At 41.3% G+C, this 20,795-nt stretch overlaps 1 protein-coding gene across 2 annotated transcripts in view; it reads right to left on the bottom strand.

The window, feature by feature from the left end:
- The window catches only part of hdac4 (histone deacetylase 4), a 167,250-nt gene that overhangs the window by 48,572 nt on the left and 97,883 nt on the right, over positions 1-20,795 (bottom strand). For both annotated transcript variants that reach the window (XM_047370300.1, XM_047370301.1), the window contains 6 exons: positions 19,400-19,600; positions 19,160-19,305; positions 18,536-18,683; positions 15,713-15,833; positions 13,114-13,232; positions 1,906-2,034 (listed from right to left, as the gene is read on the bottom strand). In XM_047370300.1, coding sequence (XP_047226256.1) covers positions 1,906-2,034; positions 13,114-13,232; positions 15,713-15,833; positions 18,536-18,683; positions 19,160-19,305; positions 19,400-19,600 — 864 coding nt within the window. The remainder of the gene's footprint in view (positions 1-1,905; positions 2,035-13,113; positions 13,233-15,712; positions 15,834-18,535; positions 18,684-19,159; positions 19,306-19,399; positions 19,601-20,795) is intronic.

Genomic DNA, 20,795 nt, shown 5'->3' on the forward strand with positions numbered 1-20,795 from the left:
TGTAGCTTTCTGTCATATGATGCTGTGTGTTTTGTACTTTATACAGCTGTCAGAGCAGCGGGGTCTTGCACAAAAAGCAGCTGAAACACCAGTCCTTAAATTTTATGACTTTCACAACAGAGTGCTATGTTTATCACGCATGGTAATGATTTTTTTCTGCAAGATACATCTGCAAACATATGACTGGAAGCAGCAGGGGAATATGTGCTGAATTATCAAAGGGTCACAACAACAAAAAAAGTACAAATGCTAGCATTAGATTAGCATTTGCTAAGAATAACAACATCACTAGTAGTAAAGCGTGAGTTCAGCAGAGACTAGCTGTATGTTTCAAGAGATTTAAATCTTTAAAAACAAATAATAAAGCCATGTGTTTTTCAGAACATTAGAGTAGCTTTCATAACCTGGTTAACCCTGTGTTGGAACAGCGTATAAAGGTTCACCTGCATGGGACAAAATATTGCTGTCATCAAAAATGGATCCTGTAGTGTCCAGAATGTCATTAATGAGGGACTTAAATGGGACACATTCCCAGTACAAATGTAGACAATGTAATACTGATTTATGATATTCTACTTTTACTTTAAAGCACGTGATTTTTCTGTAACACACAGCATTAATTGTAATAATCTAAAGGTAGCATCAGATTGAGACTTGCTATCAGCAGATGCCATATTTAAATGTACTGGGGAGAAAAAACATTTTGAACGGGACATCCCTACACATCATCTCTGCCTTATATCTACTGGGTTGGGTCCAAGGATTGTGGATACTAAAACATTAATTTTTTTAATGGAGTTTTAAGAACTGGAGGAAACATTTCCTCATTCAGACATGCTGTTAAAAAAGATTAATCCAGTTAGCAAATTTGCAAAAAATTGGACACTACATTAACCAAAGCAGGCTGAAAGTGAGTTTCTCAAAAATAAATGTTTTTTAACTAATATATTAAACCTGCAATGGCCAAAAATGTACAATAAAAATAGGCTAAAGAGCATTCCTAGCTGTATGTGAAAAATAATATTTTTTCTCGTTGAGGTTTTATCTCAAATTCTTTCACCAAAACACAAATATAAATGAACAGGAAGCAAAAAAATGAAAAACATTTATTAAAAAATCTATTTTTATTTACATTTCATACTATATAACATCTAAAAACTGCAGTGTGATGTGTGTAGGGCTTGTGAATTTTTTCTTTAGGAAGTATTAAAACCATTTTTTTTAGCGTGCTTGCTTGTATTTTATTTTGGAAATATGCCAAAACATTGTGCTGAAGGCTTTGTGGAAACAAGGGTGGTGAGAGAATACACAAGCCAAACACTATCCATCATGACCCCGGACACCAATGCAGCACATTGACATCAATAAAATCATAACGAACTCCCAAAACAACATTTCTTTGCTTATTCCTACAAAATGCCCATCCCATCTCACCTAACCTAAAATACAAGAAAGAACACAAAATATACCAGCCTCTTTGCTCGGGCAGCGGATCCTCTGCATACATAGGCTGTTTATTCAGCAAGCATGTTGTTGTTGTGGCTCACAGATGTATAGCTGCACCGGCTCGTGTGTCCTGACAACAGTATTACCGTTCTCTTCACTGAATTACTGTGGCTGCACTTCTCTTCCTCACCATCTTGCCCACAGGAAGCCATTATGCTGCCATGTTTATCACCAGGCCTGCGTTGTCCTCACTATGCTCCCCCTCACTGAGCTGTTAGTCTGGTGTTCAGCTATTTCTTGTGATATTTTGTTCTTTTTATCAAAACCAGAGCATCAACTGTTCAAATCCATAGAAAGTTTGAAGTTTTTGGTTGTGTTTAGATCTGTACTTAAGCTTATTCAGTATACTTGATTTCATTTTTCATCTCTGGAGTACTCTGTCTGAGAAAGTGCTCTCACCAGCTATATCGAGGGATCTCTTCTTGGCACTAGTGATTGGTCCATCTTTCCTGCGGAGCAGAGGGCTGCTTCGGCGTTCCGTCACTTTCTGCTTTAGCCATGAACGACGCTTCAGGTTGGGCTCCGAGGCTGATGGGGTAAAAAAAAAAAAAAGAGAGAAAATACTTTTTATAGAAGAGTAGTAACATCCCAGAAAAGCTCTATACCTAATACTACTTCAAACCTCCTACACGGTATGAAGAAAGTAATATAGTAATGGTAAAAATAGGGTATATCCTTCTATGAACTCTAGGGTTTTACATATTAGGACATTTTACAAAAGATATGGTCTTCAAGTTATAAGATTATTTAAACTGGACCTTAACTGTTCAAATCACACAAGAAATAGCAAATCAAGATTTATTGGATAAAAATGAGACAAAATGGAAAGTTAATCACTTCACATTTTCCTGCTCCTTGCAGAACCACTTTTAGAAGCAACAGCTTGACTGTATGAATCTCTCATATGGTTGTGGAGGAGGTCTGGCCCACTTTCTTTAAAATTTTGCTGCAGTTCATTGAGATTTGGAGACATTTGTTTCAGCAGAGCTCCTTTAACGTGCCACCAAAGCATTTAATTTTCACACTAAGGTTTTGACTTGGCCAATTTTACCCAATGACTGATTTTGTCATTCTCTTGTAGATTTGCTACTGTAGTTAAGATCATTAATGGATTGTTAATCACTTTCAGCTTTCGAACTTATGGCTTTACATTTGACTCTAGAATACTTTGGTATTTGTTTTAGCTAATTCTTGACATAATGCCTGTAAGCTGCCTCGGTCCTGTGGCTCACAAACCAGTACAATCTTCACCCTTCTACCACCGTGCTTGTTTGTGCTCATATGGTGTGTTTGGAGCTCAGCTTTATGGCCAAAGATCATTTAGACATTTTGTCTAAATGACTGAAGTCTTCTGTTTTATTCAGCCTCAACTTGTCAAACCAAAGTAATGCTGCCATATCATTTTAAGGGTCAAGAAAGCTAAACTCGTTTAGTCTTTTTCTAATTATCCTGTCATGAACTTTCATATTTAAAATACTTAATGAAGTTTTTGTAGGTAATCTTTCTCTTTGTACAATGGTGAATATTCATCGTCGTCATCTGGGATCGGGTCGCGGGGGCAGCAGACTCAGCAGAGACGCCCAGACGTCCCTCTCCCAGACACCTCCTCCAGCTCCTCCGGGGGGAGCCCAGAGCGTTCCCAGGCCAGCCGAGAGACATAGTCCCTCCAGCGTGTCCTGGGCCGTCCCATGGGCCTCCTCCCTGTAGGACGTGCCTGGAACACCTCCCGAGGAAGGCGTCCAGGAGGCATCCGGTATAGATGCCCGTGCCACCTCAACTGGCTCCTCTCTATGTGGAGGAGCAGCGGCTCTACTCCGAGCCCCTCCCGGATGGCCGAGCTCCTCACCCTATCTCTAAGGGAGTGCCCGGCCACCCTACAGAGGAAGCTCATTTCAGCCGCTTGTATCCGGGATCTCGTTCTTTCGGTCATGACTCAAAGTTCATGGCCATAGGTGAGGGTAGGAATATAGACCGACGGGTAAACTGAGAGCTTTGCTTTTCGGCTCAGCTCTCTCTTCACCACAATGGACCGGCACAGTGCCCCCATTACTGCTGGGAACATCTTGCGGAGCCCTTGGCCAGGGATGTATTTGATTAGGGATTAGCTTTGACCAGATTCCGAGGGATGTTGGAGACATAGAGTCCGTGTGGACCATGTTCTCCGCATCTATTGTCAATGCTGTCGCCCGTAGCTGTGGCCGTAAGGTCTGCGGTGCCTGTCGCGGCGGCAATCCCCGAACCTGGTGGTGGACACCGGCAGAACGCCGTCAAGCGGAAGGAGTCCTATCGGCTGTGGTTGGCTTGTGGGACTCCTTAGGCGGCTGACGGGTACCATGAGGCCAAGCGTGCCGCGGCCCGGGCGGTGGCAGAGGCAAAAACACGGGCCTGGGAGGAGATCAGTGAGGCCATGGAGAAGGACTACCGCTTGGCCTCGAAGCGATTCTGGCAAACCATCCGGCGCCTCAGGAGGGGGAAGCAGTGCTTCGCCAACACTGTTAACAGTGGGGGTGGGGAGCTGCTGACCTCGACTGGGGACATTATCAGGCGGTGGAAGGAGTACTTCGAGGATCTCCTCAATCCTGCCATCACGCATTCCCTGGTGGAAACAGAGGCTGGGGACTCGGGGTTGGACTCTTTCATCAACCAGGCTGAAGTCACCAAGATGGTTAAAAAGCTCCGCGGTGGCAGGGCTTCGGGGTGGATGAGATCCACCCTGAGTACCTCAAGTCTCTGGATGTTGTAGGGCTGTCATGGTTGACACGCCTCTTCAACATTGCGTGGCAGTCAGGGACAGTGCCTCTGGACTGGCAGACTGGGGTGGTGGTCCCCCTTCATAAGAAGGGTGACCGGAGGGTGTGTTCCAACTACAGGGGATCACACTCCTCAGCCTCCCTAGTAAGGCCTACGCCAGGGTATTGGAGAGTAGAGTCCGGCCGATAGTCAAACCTCGGCTCAGGAGGAGCAGTGTGGTTTTCGTCCCGGCCGTGGAACACTGGACCAGCTCTATACCGTCTACAGGGTACTCGAGGGTTCATGGGAGTTTGCCCAACCGGTCCACATGTCCTTTGTGGACCTGGAGAAAGCATTTGACTGTGTCCCTCGTGATGCCCTGTGGGGGGTGCTCCAGGAGTATGAAATCGGGGGCCCTTTACTAGGGGCCATCCGGTCTCTGTACAAGCGGAGCAGGAGTTTGGTTCGCATTGCCGGCACTAAGTTGGACTTGTTCCTGGTGCATGTTGGACTCCAGCAGGGCTGCCCTTTGTCACCGGTCCTGTTCATAACTTTCATGGACAGGATTTCTAGGTGCAGCCAAGGGCCGGAGGGGGTCTGGTTTGGGGACCAGTGGATTTTGTCTCTTCTTTTTGCAGATGACGTGGTCCTGCTGGCCCCCTCTAGCCAAGACCTACAGCATGGTGAATATTAAATAGTTTTAAAATGGCTGCATATCTCTTTCTCTCTTGATGGAAGATCATTGATGTCTTTCTGCCTTGCCATTGTGCTAACAACAACCTGTAGGTTGGAGACCAGCAAAAATTATCAAAATGCCTGCTTTACCTCAATAATAATGATTTAGTAAAGTGCAGAAGGGTGCAGTTTTTACAGTTTTTTTTTTTATTCTGGTTTCACCATTCTTTCAGAAACTGTTTTGACCAGAATATTTTATTGTCCAGATATGTAAACCCTAAAATAGAAATAGAGGATGTTCTTTTTACAATGACTCTAAATATGTTATCCACAGTCATGTGAAAAATTGGACACCCTAATAAATATTCAGTTCTTTCTCAAGACAATTCTCACATATTGATGTCTAATACCAATGTTTATATATCTGAAAAAGTGCTTTAACAGCTAAATTAATCTTGTTTTACATAAATAAACAGAAATGGGTTTTATAGCTGAGGAAAAAGGGACACCCTACCCTTGAATGTCACTTGCTTTAAATGAAATAATTTCAGTGAAAGGCTTGTTTTAGCCGTCTATCAGTCTCTGACGTCAGTCTGAGGAAAGTCTGACCCACTCCTCGCTCTCAGTTGTGAGATGTTTGAGGGTTTTCTCATGTACATCTAGCAGCATCTCAAAACAAAAAACATCTTCAGTTTAACCTTCATTTTTTTCAGAAATAATCTTACAGTTTTCTGAAACACCCTCTGGTAAAAGGGAGAATTTATGGTGGATTCTATTGTGATGAGCTGGACAGCTCCTGCTGATACTTCAAGGTTTATTGTTTAACCCACTATGGAATAGGCGGTAGAAAATGACTGACTGACTTATTCCTTTCTTTAATTTCTCTATACAGTTTAAATATAAATAACATTTTAATGTGTCTGAATATGTTGGTAAAACATAGGTGAGAAAAGTCGATTTATTTATGCATCTCAGACTCTGATTCTAATAATATATATTTGTTGTGAATAGCCCAAAAAATCTCTAAAAACTAGAGCCTCTCTGAACTTGTTGGTCTGCTGCTCAGATGTATTGTAGATAGCAGGACTGCACCAGTGGGATCTTGTTTGTTAGCATCTATTGGTGCTAATGAGCTTGTCCCTATAGGCCATCGAGTATGTGCCAGCCAACAGATTCAGACGCAGAGGTTAACCATCTTCATGCGACAGTGGGAGACACTGTAACAATGGAGAACGCCGCCAAATGGCAGCTTTCTTGAGCCTGTGCTTAATGATGCCACCTTCATGCTTTGCTAATGAACACTGTTAATTTCAGACAATTCCAATTACATTGAAAAATTTAGGTTTGTACAAATAAGGAATAAGTAAGCTGAGGTCCAGGTTTAAGGGTGTAAACCTGCAAACAGGCGGTGATGTTAAAGATTCCTTGCGGCAGGCGCGAGACGCACTCAGAGGACAGAAGAGGTAAGCACAAGGTGACGTCTGGGAGTCGTGTCATGGACAGGGCAAGGCCTTTTCAGGACAACCTTTGCCTTGGTGTCTCTCTGCCAGACAATGCCAAACACTAGCAGTTTCATCCCCTCCCCCACGGGTTTCCCTCACTTAGTTAAAGCTGGAGGGCTGACCCGCAGCTAACCCAATGCTCGTCCCATGACCTCGTATCAAGCGGACTCTGCTACGTTCATTAGCCTCGGAGCAGGAGGTGGAGCATTTTGGTATAACCAAGTGGAAGCAATTGATTCTTTGTGTACAGTAGTGATTTATTCAACATTACAAGATTTATTCTGGGTCATTACAATCAAAGAGAAGCACCAAAGTTTTTATGTACTTCAAAGAAGTGCAAAGCTCTCATTATACATTCACATAAGAGGGGATGAGAAAACCTATTGTCCAAGTGCAAATACACTGTTTTAAGGGGAACACTGCAGCTGAACTTGTGAAACTCAATTATTATCAAAAAAAAAAATGGCTTCCCGATACGTGGAGTGCACTCCTCAACAGTCTTTGTTAACAGGGATGGGTCAGTCAGGGAAAAATGCTATGCATTAGTAGCACTGGGCCCGACTGTCTGAGACCATGAGAAAAGCAGAACTCCACATTAAAGTTCTTATTAAGCTGCCAAACGTTAAATTCAGTCGGATATTTTATGGTTAACACAATCCGACCACAAAGATAATTACTAATTAGAAAGAATAGATGACAATCTTTTTTACTTTATTATAAGCAAATAAAAACAACAGCTTATAAAAATACATTTAACATCTGCAGTGTAGAGCAGGCACAACATATAATCAGCACTGGCTTTTTGTTTAGGATGTTTTTGGCTGTTGTATAACCCAGATGTTCTCAATTAGTTGATCACCTAATTTATAACAGATGTTTTCCAAAGTGAATTTCATAAGTGTACTGACAATATTTATTTTGCTTTCTGTAAGATTTAAAATATTACATGGTTTAAAAACATCTGCTCCTCATCAGGCTCTTTAAACCACAGATAATAATGTGTCAACATTTATTTAAGCCAACATTAAAAACCAGCAAGTAAAAAAACTGTAGACTCATAAGTTAAAATCTTTTACAACCAACTTTAGGAGTTTGGAAGTAACCATTTCTGATCTAATTGGTCTCCAACAGAAGTTAACATTTTGCAAATGGACAACATCGCTCACTGCCCAGGGCGCCAGCATTTTAGGGGCGACATAGTTGCTTGTAAAAAATAAAAAACATTTTGTCAATGTGGCCCAAGCAAGGTTTATGTTGCTCATTCTGATGTCAAGTCTAATGGGGTTGATGGAAGTAAGAAAATACAAAGTGGCTGGCTAGTGACACCGAAGTTGGTATCTAATTTGAAATTTCTATTAGGCTTTAAATGGAAAGGCTGTTTTAGTATAGTTTTATGAAGGAATCTTGACTGCGTTTGAGCTCTGCGAAGCCCTGGTAACAAGTCATTCAGGTGGTTCAGGTGTGTTGAAGAAGGGATGCATCTAAACGTTGGTGGATAGCAGCTCTAGAGGACTAGACAACCCTGGTTCTACACTAAATGAACCTGACATTTTTCAAACCTTTATTCTGTTTCTGAGAAAGAATTTGCCTTTTTAACATTTTTGGGCATGAGGAACACCCTACATTAATACCATTGTAAAACCTGCAATGCATGATTTGTCAAACCTATACCAGATTATTCTACACCAGTAAGATATCTTTATTGAGGTCTGTTTAAGGTGACAGAATTTCTTTATCAGACTAAGATCTGAAGCAAAACACTGATTCTGTTTATTTGCAGCCGTTTTGCTATGGATTTGCATTTGTATTGTGGATCACTGTCCTGTTAATGACCCTGTTTGGGCCAAGCTACAGCTGTTGAAGAGAAAGCCGCAAATCTGAGCCAAAAATACTTTGGTATACACTGGAGTTCTGTGTCGACTTAATGTCTGCAAGGTTCCCAGGTCATATGATTACTTGACAGTTGATATAATGTGTCTGTGCTGATAAGCTGTACCTCATACATCTCTACATAGGTCCACTCTGTGCAAAATAAATTGTTTGAGAGGTCTTGTGGTTCATTCTGATGCAACTTTACAAACCGAAGTCACGCTGCCTCTTTCATTTCAGAGAGAAGAGGCTTTCTAATGTCAACCCTTTCAAACAAGTTATACTACATTTCTATTCTTTTTCAAGTTGGCCTGTCATGAACTTTATATTTAACATGCTCACTGAGGCCTGACTTTCATTGTCTGACCTCGGGTTGAACAAGCTAAAACTTTACTCAGGAAAGATTTGCAACAGCTAAACGTTCTCCCTCTGTGAATAATCTTATCACAGTAAAATGACTGACTCTAAACAGTTTGTAACTGGCCTCATAAACATTTCTAGATTGATGGGCTTCTTAAACATGCCTGAATTCATCGTTGACTTTGTACTGACACGCACTTGGGTGCTCCAGATCAGCAAACTGCCAAAATGTTTGTTTTCATTTATGTGGCCACATTTGCAGATCACTTATCAGCTGATCAAGAACAACGGCATAGTAACATCTGGTTGCAACTTAATGTATTCGTAAAGTTAGCCTTAGTTTTACACAAAACCCTTCTGCCTTTGGTTTAACTTTAATCCAAAACAATTTATATCGGTCTCCTCGCTCTTTCTCTGAGAATCAGTTTGCATATTCATTATATATTACTACTCCTACTACTACTACCGATAACAATAATTATTGCTCATTATTATTTTTATTTATTTGTGAACCAAGAAAGTAATCTAAAAAATAAATATTTGGGAGTTTATAAAAAACGAAACAGGAGTGGAAGAAGATAATCTATCTATTGAAAGTAGGAGGATAACAGAAGGAGAGTGAAGGAGACAGACATGGAAGTATGTGTTTGAAGGGCAGTGGTCACTGTGGGGCGTTCACCTCAGGACACAGTGACTTTGAAGGGTGTTAATACCGACTGGGCAGAAGCACGACAGTTTGCACACGTGCAAACATGCTCGCTGCAGAGAGCCCAGACTGGTTTTACTGCTGATGCTGGCATTTCGCTGCAGACCCCTCCTACCCCCCACCTTTTCACTTCTTCCTTTGCCCTCCTTTCTCTCACTTCCTCTAAATTCCCACTTCTCTCTTTTATTCTGGAATTAGTTCCTCTCCCCTTCATTGTTGAGCCTTTATGGGCACATTGTGAGCAACCGTTGGCAAGGGTGGGTATAGCGCTTCATTACAGCAAAGGTCACTGTCCTCCTTTGCAACATTTATGACCCAGACTAAGTAGTATTTTGATAATTTATGTCCTCTTCCTCTGTGGTCCTGTAACTGTGATGGCTGAAGGGGCACACAAAGTAAAAGGAGCCTGGAAAGCTCCCAACAGAGCTGAATTCAATTTACATTTTTTCTACTAAATGCTAAAAATGATAAAAACTTTCAGGATTTCATTTTCTTACATGACAATAAAGCATTTAAGAGAGGGTATTAGGCTGAGATTAAACCTCTGTTTAAGTGCTGCTGAATGTTTTGACAGAGAGCTGATGAGGAAACTGGTTTTGATAGAAAGCATATTGATCAGCTGCTTATCAGTTTGACAGGGGGAAGCCCCGAGCTCCTTTAAGGTTGTGAGGAGGAAAGTCTTGCTGCTCTGCCAATAAACATAAGGGAGGGAGATTTACTGTATGGAAATCAATAAGCTCATTTGCTGAAACTCATCAGCAGAGCTTCCGAGAAACATCGTACATGCAAGATACATTAGATAAGTGGACTAGTCACAGAAGCAGGAAGAAATGCATACAGAAAAACAGATGAGTTAGTCTAATATGGACATTTTGTTCAGAACATAAACAGTGGTTTTATATTAAAGAGATTAGTGTAAAACATGAGGATTTAACATAAGTTAAAGTAATCACATGTCCCAAGAGCTGACTGATTATAGCTAACGAGCCCCCCTCCTGGGTGGAGCCGGGTCACGACGTGGGTCAAAGCACTGGTGACCAGAAATTGGTAGACGGTGATTATATTAAAATCAAGTTCTAATTCTAATTTTTCTACTCAGCTATCAAATGTCAGAACAACCAAAAATGTTTCACCATGTCCTAATTTAATTCAGGGATCATGCTGCCATCATCATATTTCACCATGGGAACTGTGTGTTTAGGGCGATGTGTAATTTTTGTTTTCTACCACACCTCCTGTGCTGCCTGTAGGCCAAAAAGGTTAATTCATAGTCTGTTTTGACCAGAACAGCGTCTTCCACATGTTTGTGTCCCCTACAGGACGTGTGTTAAACTTAGAATGGGAATTCTTATGGCTTTTTTCCTTCCCATTCTGTCCATAACCTGTCTGCTGTCTTCCTGACACTGTTTGCTCACTAATGTTATCCAACAAACAGGTGGACTAATTAGGTCGTTCTGAAGGGAGGTTATTAAACCGGGTTTTATTTAGGGGTATCAGAGTTAAGGGGGCTGAATACCCATCCATGCCACACTTTTCAGATATATGAATATTTTTACAACATAATTTTCTTTCCACTTCACAATTATGTGCTACTTGGTGTTGGCCTATCACATAAAATTCATTAAAGCATGTGGTTTAAGGGATGGGAACACTTTTAATTTTGAGGAGAGACATTCTTAAATTAGTTTCGAGAATATGGGGTATAGACAGCCACAGTGCACATGCAATATTTCTGTTTACGTTCCACAGTTCAGAACACCTGGTCCTGGATTTGGCTTCGGATCAGAAGTTCTCATTAGCCTTATTTCCCTGTGTGTTTCTCTCTGTTGCTGCAGCTTTCAATTATTTACGGTTTTTCTTCTAACCCTTCCAAACACGCCATTTTTGTTCCGTCTTTTTCTAGTTGTCCTGTTATGAGCTTTAGCACTTAACCTGCTAACTAAAGCCTGTAGAATCTGAGGTGGAGCTCTGTGCTACATCTTTGTCCAGTCTAACCTTGGAATGAGTTTGCTGGAACGTTCCATCTGGGAAGATTGGCAGCAATCTTAAAACCACTGGTGAATAAACGTCCTCTCTGTTCAAATCTTATCATCCTTGGCAGACTGACCCGTAGCAACAGTTGCTACGGGTCACTACTGATGTCTTTCATCTTGCCATTGTATTAACACACACTTGTTCGCTCAAGAGTTGTAATATATCACAATTGCTGTTTTGGTAACTATTGCAGATGACTAGCTAATCAATGGCTGTTCTGAATGCTACTTTCCCTTTTAAAATAGAAACAATAGAAACAGCAAAGGTGTACTTAGTTTCTCTTCTTCCATTTAGGCTTCATTTCTGAAAAATAAGACATGACATGATAGACATTGTTGGGTCTTTTTATACACTTGAGGATGGAGTTAATTAATTTTAACACCTGGTAAAGCCCACATCCCAAACCCCCAGAAATAAAGGAGGTTATTAATGCAAATGATCTTTAACACTGTTCAAAGCTCTCAAATAAGTACTTTAAAGCTTGATAACACCAAACAGTATGTCTAGCTTTATATGGTTTTCCACCACTAATTACCATCCTACGTTTAGTTAGACAGAGACAGTATCTAAAACGTTCAGAGATCATAAGAGGCCGGTTGTCGATTAAGAACAACGAAATTTATACAAATCTGAGATGGTTTAAGTTTAAAGCCAGAGCAAAGGTTAAAATAGAAAGAGTCAAATGTGAAGCTACTGCACCCACAGATGAACATCAAAAACATTAAAGTCTTCAATGATCTTAGCGCTCACTTTAAAAGAGTGGAAGGGTAATGTCTGCATGTAATAATGTATGAGCAGCAGAAGGAAGGTCAGCATGACAAGTATGTCTTTGTAATGAAGGCCTTGCAGACTTCCTGTCACAGCATTCAAAGTGGCCCTCTGTGCACCGAGAGTCATTATGACAATGCCCTGCTGTAATAAACTGTGTGCATCATCACTGCACAGATGCAGAGCATTCAGTGCACATTTAGAGTTTGCACAGATAAAAGACCAACTCTGGGGAAAAAGCGTCATGCATGACGCGAGGAGTGCTCAATTGTGACGAGTGCTGTCACTCACTTCCTCTTTAACATGATTCATATCTCTGTAGGTCAGCCGAAGATGATCAGTCTGCTAACTATTTATACAGATTCCTCAACAGCTAGCTGTAAATAGACACAAATCAAAAGCAAATTTCTTCCAGGAACAGTTTATACATTTTATGTATCAGACTTTTTTTTTAATCTATGAAGAATGATACCATGTGTGTTGTAAACATATCTCAGAGAAAAATTCCTGAAAGTTCAAACTTAGAGGTTTCTCTCCCCTGATCTTAGCAGGTGGGCCACAGTGCAGAGTACACAGTGTTTGGCCTCCAGTGGTGAAAACAGACAGCTGGACAGCTGCAGCTTGGCTGGCCTTAGTGCGAGCAGATGGACAGAGTCGATGAGTCCAAAAAAGCATGAGTGATTGTTTTCCCACGCCTTTTAGGGCACCAGGGTGGTCGAGAACCATTTTGCTCACAGAACGAGGCTTGTAAAGAAGAGTGACTGAATGGACCTTGAAAAACTTTCATACACCTTGAAACATTTAAAATTATGTCACATCAGACCATACATTTTAATGTACTGTATTGAGTTTTTATTTAATAGAACTCCTAACTTATATTTTCAGCTTTGGGTTCTAATAAGCCAATTTTCCTGCATGAACAAAAAAAAAAAAAAAGAAAAATCGAAGCCCTTATTTCTTTACCCGTTTTCCGCAGAGGAAAGTCGTCCTTCGAGTCGAATGCTCCCAGCATTGGATGGGTGTACGCTGACAGTGTTGTTTGAGGGGGTGAGCTCTGGTCCAAGGAGCTATGCTGAGTTTTTCTGTAACGAAGAAAAATGAAAGATTTGCAATAATATACAGCATATTATGCAATATGACTACTTTTCTTAGTACTACTATAACAGTTGTACCTACTTCATGCACACACACCTACACACATAAGGAAGTGAAAAAGACTGTTTCTATCTCCTTTTTCAAGGCCAGGAATTTTAAAGACACAAGAAACTGTGAGCAGCTAGGGGGATGGAAAAGAAAAGTGACAATGAATAAAGAATTAGGGACTAATTCACCTCAAGTGAAGCTTCAGTTTCCTGACTCGGCTGTATGAGAGAGGTGCAGGATGGGAGGAGAGATGAAGAGAGAGAGGGCACAACAGAAAGTGAGGAGAATCCCAACAGGGTGAAAAAACTCTATTAAACTAATGATGTACAACCACTCATTTCTCCTGCATGGGCACAATCTTTGACTCATTCAACCCCTTTTAAATGGCAAGAGACACCATTGTCTTTTTTCTCCTAACTGCCCACTTCAAACATTCACCTCAGACAGAACTGCCTGTCAATCACCGCCAACTGATGTGCAGAAAAAGCCTAGACATTTTAGCACTTTCACTGTCGTTTAAACTCAGAGACTAACGACGATGTTGCCGATTTGATGTGTATACAAAAGCACGCAGCTGACAGGCGCCTACACAACAGGGGTTCGGGGAGCCACACAGCTTACTGTGATTGTGAAGCCATGAACATGAGAGACTTTGTCATCAACGGATTTTACGTTTGATATTTCTCTCTAATGTGGGACTTTTATTCCCCCTCAAATGACACGGATGATGACTCAGAGGCTGAAGTCTCTTAAAGGTGCATGATTTGACAAATTTTTTGAATGTTTTGAAGTTTTAGAATATATTTTGCTATAAAATGATTCTTTATGTTCTAGTTTTAGCAGCTAAATCACAGACCTCTATGTGCTGATCACAGTCAAATGAGAATAAACAGAAACATTTTACATTGCTTATTTTGCTGCCCAATACACCATGGCAACAAAGGGTTTCCATCAGAGCTTTATCAAACATACCGTCCTTGATAAAGAGAACTTTTATGTTATAAAAGACATGGCGCCTTCTCCTTCTGAAGAAGACAGACAGAAACGTGGAATTTGAGGAATAAAATGTCATCCGCTGTGAAACATGATGGTGGAGAGTCTTGTCCTTTTTTCTTCAAAAAGGACAGGACAGTTTTTCAGAGTTGATGGACATATGGATGGATCTAAATTCAGGACAATCCTGGAAGAGAACCCGATAAATGTGGTTCCTTGTCCAGCTCCAGTCTCAAGTCCAGACCTAAATTCATTTTAAAATCTGTGGTAGGACTTGAAAGCTGACGTTCATAGACACTCTCCATCCAATCTGACCAAGCTTGAGCCATTTTACAAAGAAAAATGGGCAAAACCTTCAATCTTCCTAAAAGAAAATCTGATAGAGACAAGCCTCATGAGACTTGCATCTATAACTGTAGCAAAATAAGGTTCCACATACCGACTCAAGGAAAATTTGAATGAATGCAAAAAGTAAAAAAAAAAAACAATGTATCATTTTTGTTTTGCCACACTAGTGGCCTTTGTTTGGTTATTTTTCTAGCAGCACTCGTCCTCATGGCCGGGACTTGAACCAGGGGACAACCGTCCGAAGGCCGAAACCTGTCTTTACATGGGCCGCGCGCTCTACTGCTGCGCCACTGACGCAACCAAATTTAAAGCAAGTTAATTTTTAGAGGGTATGCACAGTGAGGCTTTTGGCTGACTGTTGAACCTGGAGAAGGCTTAGGACTGGGTGCCTCAGGATATTTTATGGGGGTTGATTTAGGACTATGGGACACTCAGCTTGCTTTTAAGGGCTGTTTAACCAAAGTATGACACAAATGGATTCTGCCAGGACTGCCCCCTGGTTTTGGAACCCCAGGGCTTCATCCTTCCTTTTTGCGGCTTGAGTAATAAAGTCTTGACCGTCAGTGTAGCAAATCTGAGGTAGCTTGGACAAGAGTCGATGTATCAAAATCAAAATAACAATAAATAAATATAGTAGCTAACATAACTGTAATAATCTAGATTTTCTAATAATTTAGTAGTAGCGAGAATAATCGTTGACAGGTGCGGTGGTGGCGCAGGGGTAAAGAGCGCGACACATATACAGAGGCTACAGTCCTCAACGCAGTTGTCACGGGAGTCCCGGCCCACTGACCTTTGCTGCATGTCTTCCCCTCTCTCTCCACCCTGTTTCCTGTCGGTCAACTTACAAAATAAAGGTAACTAGTGCCACTAAAATGTAAAAAAAATAAAAAAATAAAGAAAAAAGGTCGATTTGTTTTAAATAAAATTAATTAGATCATGTCATAAATTTTACTCAATGTTATTATACAGCACCTAGTTCAGATTAACTAACTACTTCACAGAATCTGAACAAGTGATCCAAACAAATCTGAACTATCCTCTTGGACATTCTGGAGAGGTGGCCAGTCACACTTACCCATACCAATAGCGTGGGTCACTGGGCAGACAGTGGTTTAAGCTTCGCTGAGCCAGGGCTTTCTTCTTGTTCAGGACGAACTCCTGAAGTCGCATCTTTACCTCTGTGCTGGCCACAGCACCTGGACAGAGAGTTGTAGATCAGGACATAAAGAGCATATGAGAAAATATATCTGAACATTACTGCCAAACAGTAGTGTTAAATACCCAAAATATGATTCCAGAACCACCCAGAAATTTTGCAAAACTGAATTATTGTCAGGAGGAGGGGTGTGTACTACCTGAATGCCTCAGAAAAGCTAGTGAATCATACCTCCGCCTTAGTGTTTGACACAAACTAGAAGGTTTTAACAACTTCCATCTTAACTAGACACAAATCAGGGGCTTCATTCCCATCCAGTGCTCTCCTCAGTTCCCACTCCTATTTCACAGCTTTACACACAAATTATCCAGGAAGTGAGAGACGAGAAGGAAAAGCAGAGACCTGACAGGCAAAGGAAATCTCAGAGAGCAGGAAAAGCTCAAAAAGGGTTGCTTTTATGGGGAAATGACAGTGGGAGTGACAAGAGGTGATGTGTCAGGCTTGAGAGAGGAAGTGGTAAATTCAGCATGTGAAAGTGACAAGGGCTAAAATATGTTCTCTAAATCATGCTGCAGCTGTAAGTGCTGACATCCCAATTCGTGCGCCTCCCCACTGAAGCAAATTGGCTTTTATGAGGCTGCCTTCTATGCAATTTAGTGCAGTACTTAACAAAGCTTCTCCTGTTTACAACCCAAAGCTCTTTCCATAGACGTCAAACAGTATGTTCCCTCTGCCCAGAGCAGAATATAGACTTTACTGGTGAAATCTATTAACTACAGTGTACTCAGAATATTGAATGACACGTCTTTCCTACTGGAAATAAACGTAGCAGCACAGACTCGTATTTACGTGTCAACTTAAGATCGTGTTTAACCTGTAAATCCAAGTACAGTAAGGGAGCTCAGCAGTCAGATAATCATGACTTATTCAAAAAGTATTACTTTGGTTGCATAGGTTTGGCAAAGTTGGCTGAGGAAATCTAGGAATGACATGAAATCGATTTCCAGGACACAGAGTTTGTAACAGGAAAAAACAGATGTTTGTAACACCTTGTATTAGTTTCTGGATTTCATCACATTGTTTGAAATTCTGTGTTGGTTCCACTTTCTTCCTCTTTTGGACAACAGCTTCTTAAAGTGTCAGTTTTTTAAGCTTCTTTTTTAAAGTGAGGTTCTGCGGCATAGGTACAAGCAGTCAGTATCTTCCAATGGTAATCAGGGACAAATTCTCATTACATTCAAGCTACTCAGAGCATTTCCATAAAATATTAAATTTCCACCATCTAAACCAATCTTTTCAGCAATCTGCAGTAACTCGTAGTTCTCTTGGGTTCATCAGGGAAGGTGAAAGAGTGAATTTCTGATTAGATGCAAGAATATCTTATGAGCCAGAATGTAAAGAGGAGGAATAGTCTTTGAAATGAACAACTTTGTGTGGACTCAGCTGATCATTAATATATTTTAACAGTTTAGTGAATTACTTAAAAAGCTTCTTAACAGTAACAGAGCATTTTATGCTCAGACTGCAGTGCCACTTTCATGAGAGTCAAAATGTATATTGGGAGGCAGAGCTTTCACTATTCAAGCTTGGTTATTATGGAACCAGATAATCTGCCTCCCTTTGCTACCATTGGGCCCAAATCCTATTGTTCAGAATCACTTTTACATAAATCAAACTACAGTGTTTATGATTGGACTGAATGCAAATATGACGGTTGAGACTAAAATACATTACTTGACTGTAAATAGAGTTAAATCGAAACTGTTTTTATGTAAGGTGCACTTAGATGACCTTTGTAGTTATTTGATGCAAAATAGATGAACTGAACTGAATTGAAATGAATTTGAGCTGAACTAAATTTAAACTGATCTAAATTGAAATAAATCAACTGAACTGAATGGAATAAACTGAAATTAGCTGAAATTAATTGATTTGAAACTAAAATTAACAGAACTGAACTTCATTAGATGGAACTGAGTTGGACTAAATTAAAACTGAACTGAAATCCCCTTAATTGAATTGAATTGAAATGAATTAAAAATAATCATAATGAATTAAACTTAACTGAACTGAACAGGAAAGTTATGTCAAGGTAGCAGTCTCCTACCAAAAGGTGACAGACTTCATGGACATTTGGTTGAACAGGTGCACAGCTCAGTCTGAAACATTTTAGATTCATTGAATTTGTCCTGTTCTGAGGGGCTTGACTCCTGACGGACAATCCTTTAATGATTCCTAAGATCTAAGAGCTCCCTGACTACTTTCTACTGCAGAAGTATAATATTGACTGCTCATTATTTCCCACATAAGCCCACTTCAAAAGAATAACATTGCTTTTTTCCCAAATATGTAACATTCCGACTGTTCAGGAAATACAACACCATGAAAATAAAAAAAAAACAGTCCGATTTAAATTTTATCATGTAAGCTGATTCTGAACATGAAGACCGAGTTCATGTTTGCCTCTTCAGCGTCTTGCTCCTCTAACCTTGCCTCGGCCATCTCATTCTGATCCTCCCTGTGGTGAATGAGTGAGGTCAGACTGCTCTGACTACTGTGCCTTGGCTGCAGGTGCTGTGACACAGGGGCTGAAGGAGCCAAGCTGTCTGACACCTGTTGTGATCATTTTCCATAGTATTTCAGCACTGAAGTGAACAGGAGAGAAGTAATCATATGCTTCCACACTTACACTGAATCTCCAAAAATGCTGTTTTGATTGCATCCTTCAGAGTTGCTACTTACTTTCTTGTCCCCTTTCCTTGTTTTTCAGCTGCTGGAGTTTCTGTTCCCTTTGCTGCTTCTCCAGCTGCTCATGGCGCTGCTGCTCCATCTTCCTGTGATGATCCAACAGCTCTTGTTGATGCTTGAGGGCCAGCAGGTCCTGTTGATGCTGGAAGGGAGAGGCACAAATGGGTTATAGAAGGAGGAAAAACGATAAAGGAGTTATAGGATGCTGCAGACAAACAACTGGCAACAAAGATCTAAGCTGAAGCAACTGAAATGAAGCAGAGTGTGGGTGCAGTAATGAAAACAGTAAATCGCAGAGACTCTAAAAACACATCGTAGTTATTTTGGGCCTAAACTGATCAGATCTTCTGGCTGCACGGCTGTGTGGTTCCAGTAAAGCCAAAGGGAGTTTTTCTTTTATAAAATTCACATAGAGTGGGTTTATGGGACCAATGTTCTCCTGCTGCCAACAGATCAAATTACACCGGTTTACCCTCTAAAACGAACACATACATTTGTTTTCTTTTGCCCTTCACAAGGTGCTGACTACAGTGGTGCTGTGGCTGTATCCAAGGAAGAAATCCCACCTCACCCTCTGTCCACAGCTCACACACATTTCCTCCTGTTCTATCGCCTCACCTTAATATGTTCCTGCAGTTGGGCTTCATGTTGTCGTGACAGCTGCTCGTGTTGCCTATGAAACTCAGCAATTAGTAGCTGCCTCTGGAGCTCCTGCTTGTGCTTCAGAGCCACCAGTTCCTGCTGCGGGTGCTGGTCCTGACGGCCTGTAGTGGAAGTGTTAAATACCGCATTTACTTCAAGAGTGTCGAGAGAGACCTGCGTTTGGTGAAATCAGTCGGGGGGATCTCTAGGACTTACCAATGACTGGCCCGTTGCCTGGCTCAAATGATGCAGGGCAGGCTGTGGAGGGGGCTGGTGTGGGGTGGGGTTGGGAGACCAGGCCGAAGGGAGGCTGCTGATGGTGGTGGTGAGGGTGGTCGACAACACGCAGGTCCATGGGAAGGATAGCTGAGGTGACAGAGGGAACCTGCGAGGGGAGCGCCGCTGTGCTCACATCCACTAAACAAATAACAGAGATATTGGGAGAATAAACACCCAACATCTGAACCAAATCCTGGGAAAAAACACTGAAAAAAGCCGCTTTGGCAGCTGCACCCGGAGTTAGAGTTTGCAGTAGAGTGGTCACTTGTAGCGTTGGCCTACTTGGAATTTATATCTGTGTCATATTTGTACACAGTAGATAAGAGCATTATCTAAACACCAAAACACAACATGCGTGTACAGTTTTGACAAAAATCATAAGGACCAACAACATTCAGCAGCTTGAGTTTTGCTGTAGGAATTTCCTGACATTCATGCAGGCTTAGTCTTCATGTGACAGAAAGAAAACTTATTTTCATAACTGCAAATACAAGGTAAGATGCCTGAGATGCAAAAGCCTTGAGAGGATGTACATGGTTCTGTACCGACCATCCAAATTAGGCATAATGCACACAGAATGTGATGACTTTTACAGGAATCTGAGCTAAAGGTACACAAGTTTAAGCTGATAACAATATCTCCTGAAGCCAGATGCTTTAAATATAACAATTACTATATCTCAACAAAACTGAGATGAATCAAGCTCTACAGTAAACAAAGTATGAAGCAAAACGGAAAGAAACAGAAATAAGTCAGGACTGAAACTGAAACAGCTGTCATTTTAGTGTGGGAGGTTTTATGGCTAAATTGGACCAGCCTGGTAGCCAGTCTTCATTGATTGCACATTGCACCAGTAAGAGCAGAGTGTGAAGGTTCAATTGGCAGGGTAAGAGCACAGTTTTACTCAAAATAAAATGCACACAACATTATGGGTGACATACCAGAGTTCAAAAGAGGACAAATTGTTGGTGCACGTCTTGCTGGCACATCTGTGACCAAGACAGCAAGTCTTTGTGATGTATCAAGAGCCACGGTATCCAGGGTAATGTCAGCATACCACCAAGAAGGACGAACCACATCCAACAGGATTAACTGTGGACGCAAGAGGAAGCTGTCTGAAAGGGATGTTCGGGTGCTAACCTGGATTGTATCCAAAAAACATAAAACCACGGCTGCCCAAATCATGGCAGAATTAAATGTGCACCTAAACTCTCCTGTTTCCACCAGAACTGTCCGTCGGGAGCTCCACAGGGTCAATATACACGGCCGGGCTGCTATAGCCAAACCTTTGGTCACTCATGCCAATGCCAAACGTCGGTTTCAATGGTGCAAG

Source organism: Girardinichthys multiradiatus, chromosome 7, assembly GCF_021462225.1.
Source record: "Girardinichthys multiradiatus isolate DD_20200921_A chromosome 7, DD_fGirMul_XY1, whole genome shotgun sequence".
NCBI lineage: Eukaryota > Metazoa > Chordata > Actinopteri > Cyprinodontiformes > Goodeidae > Girardinichthys > Girardinichthys multiradiatus.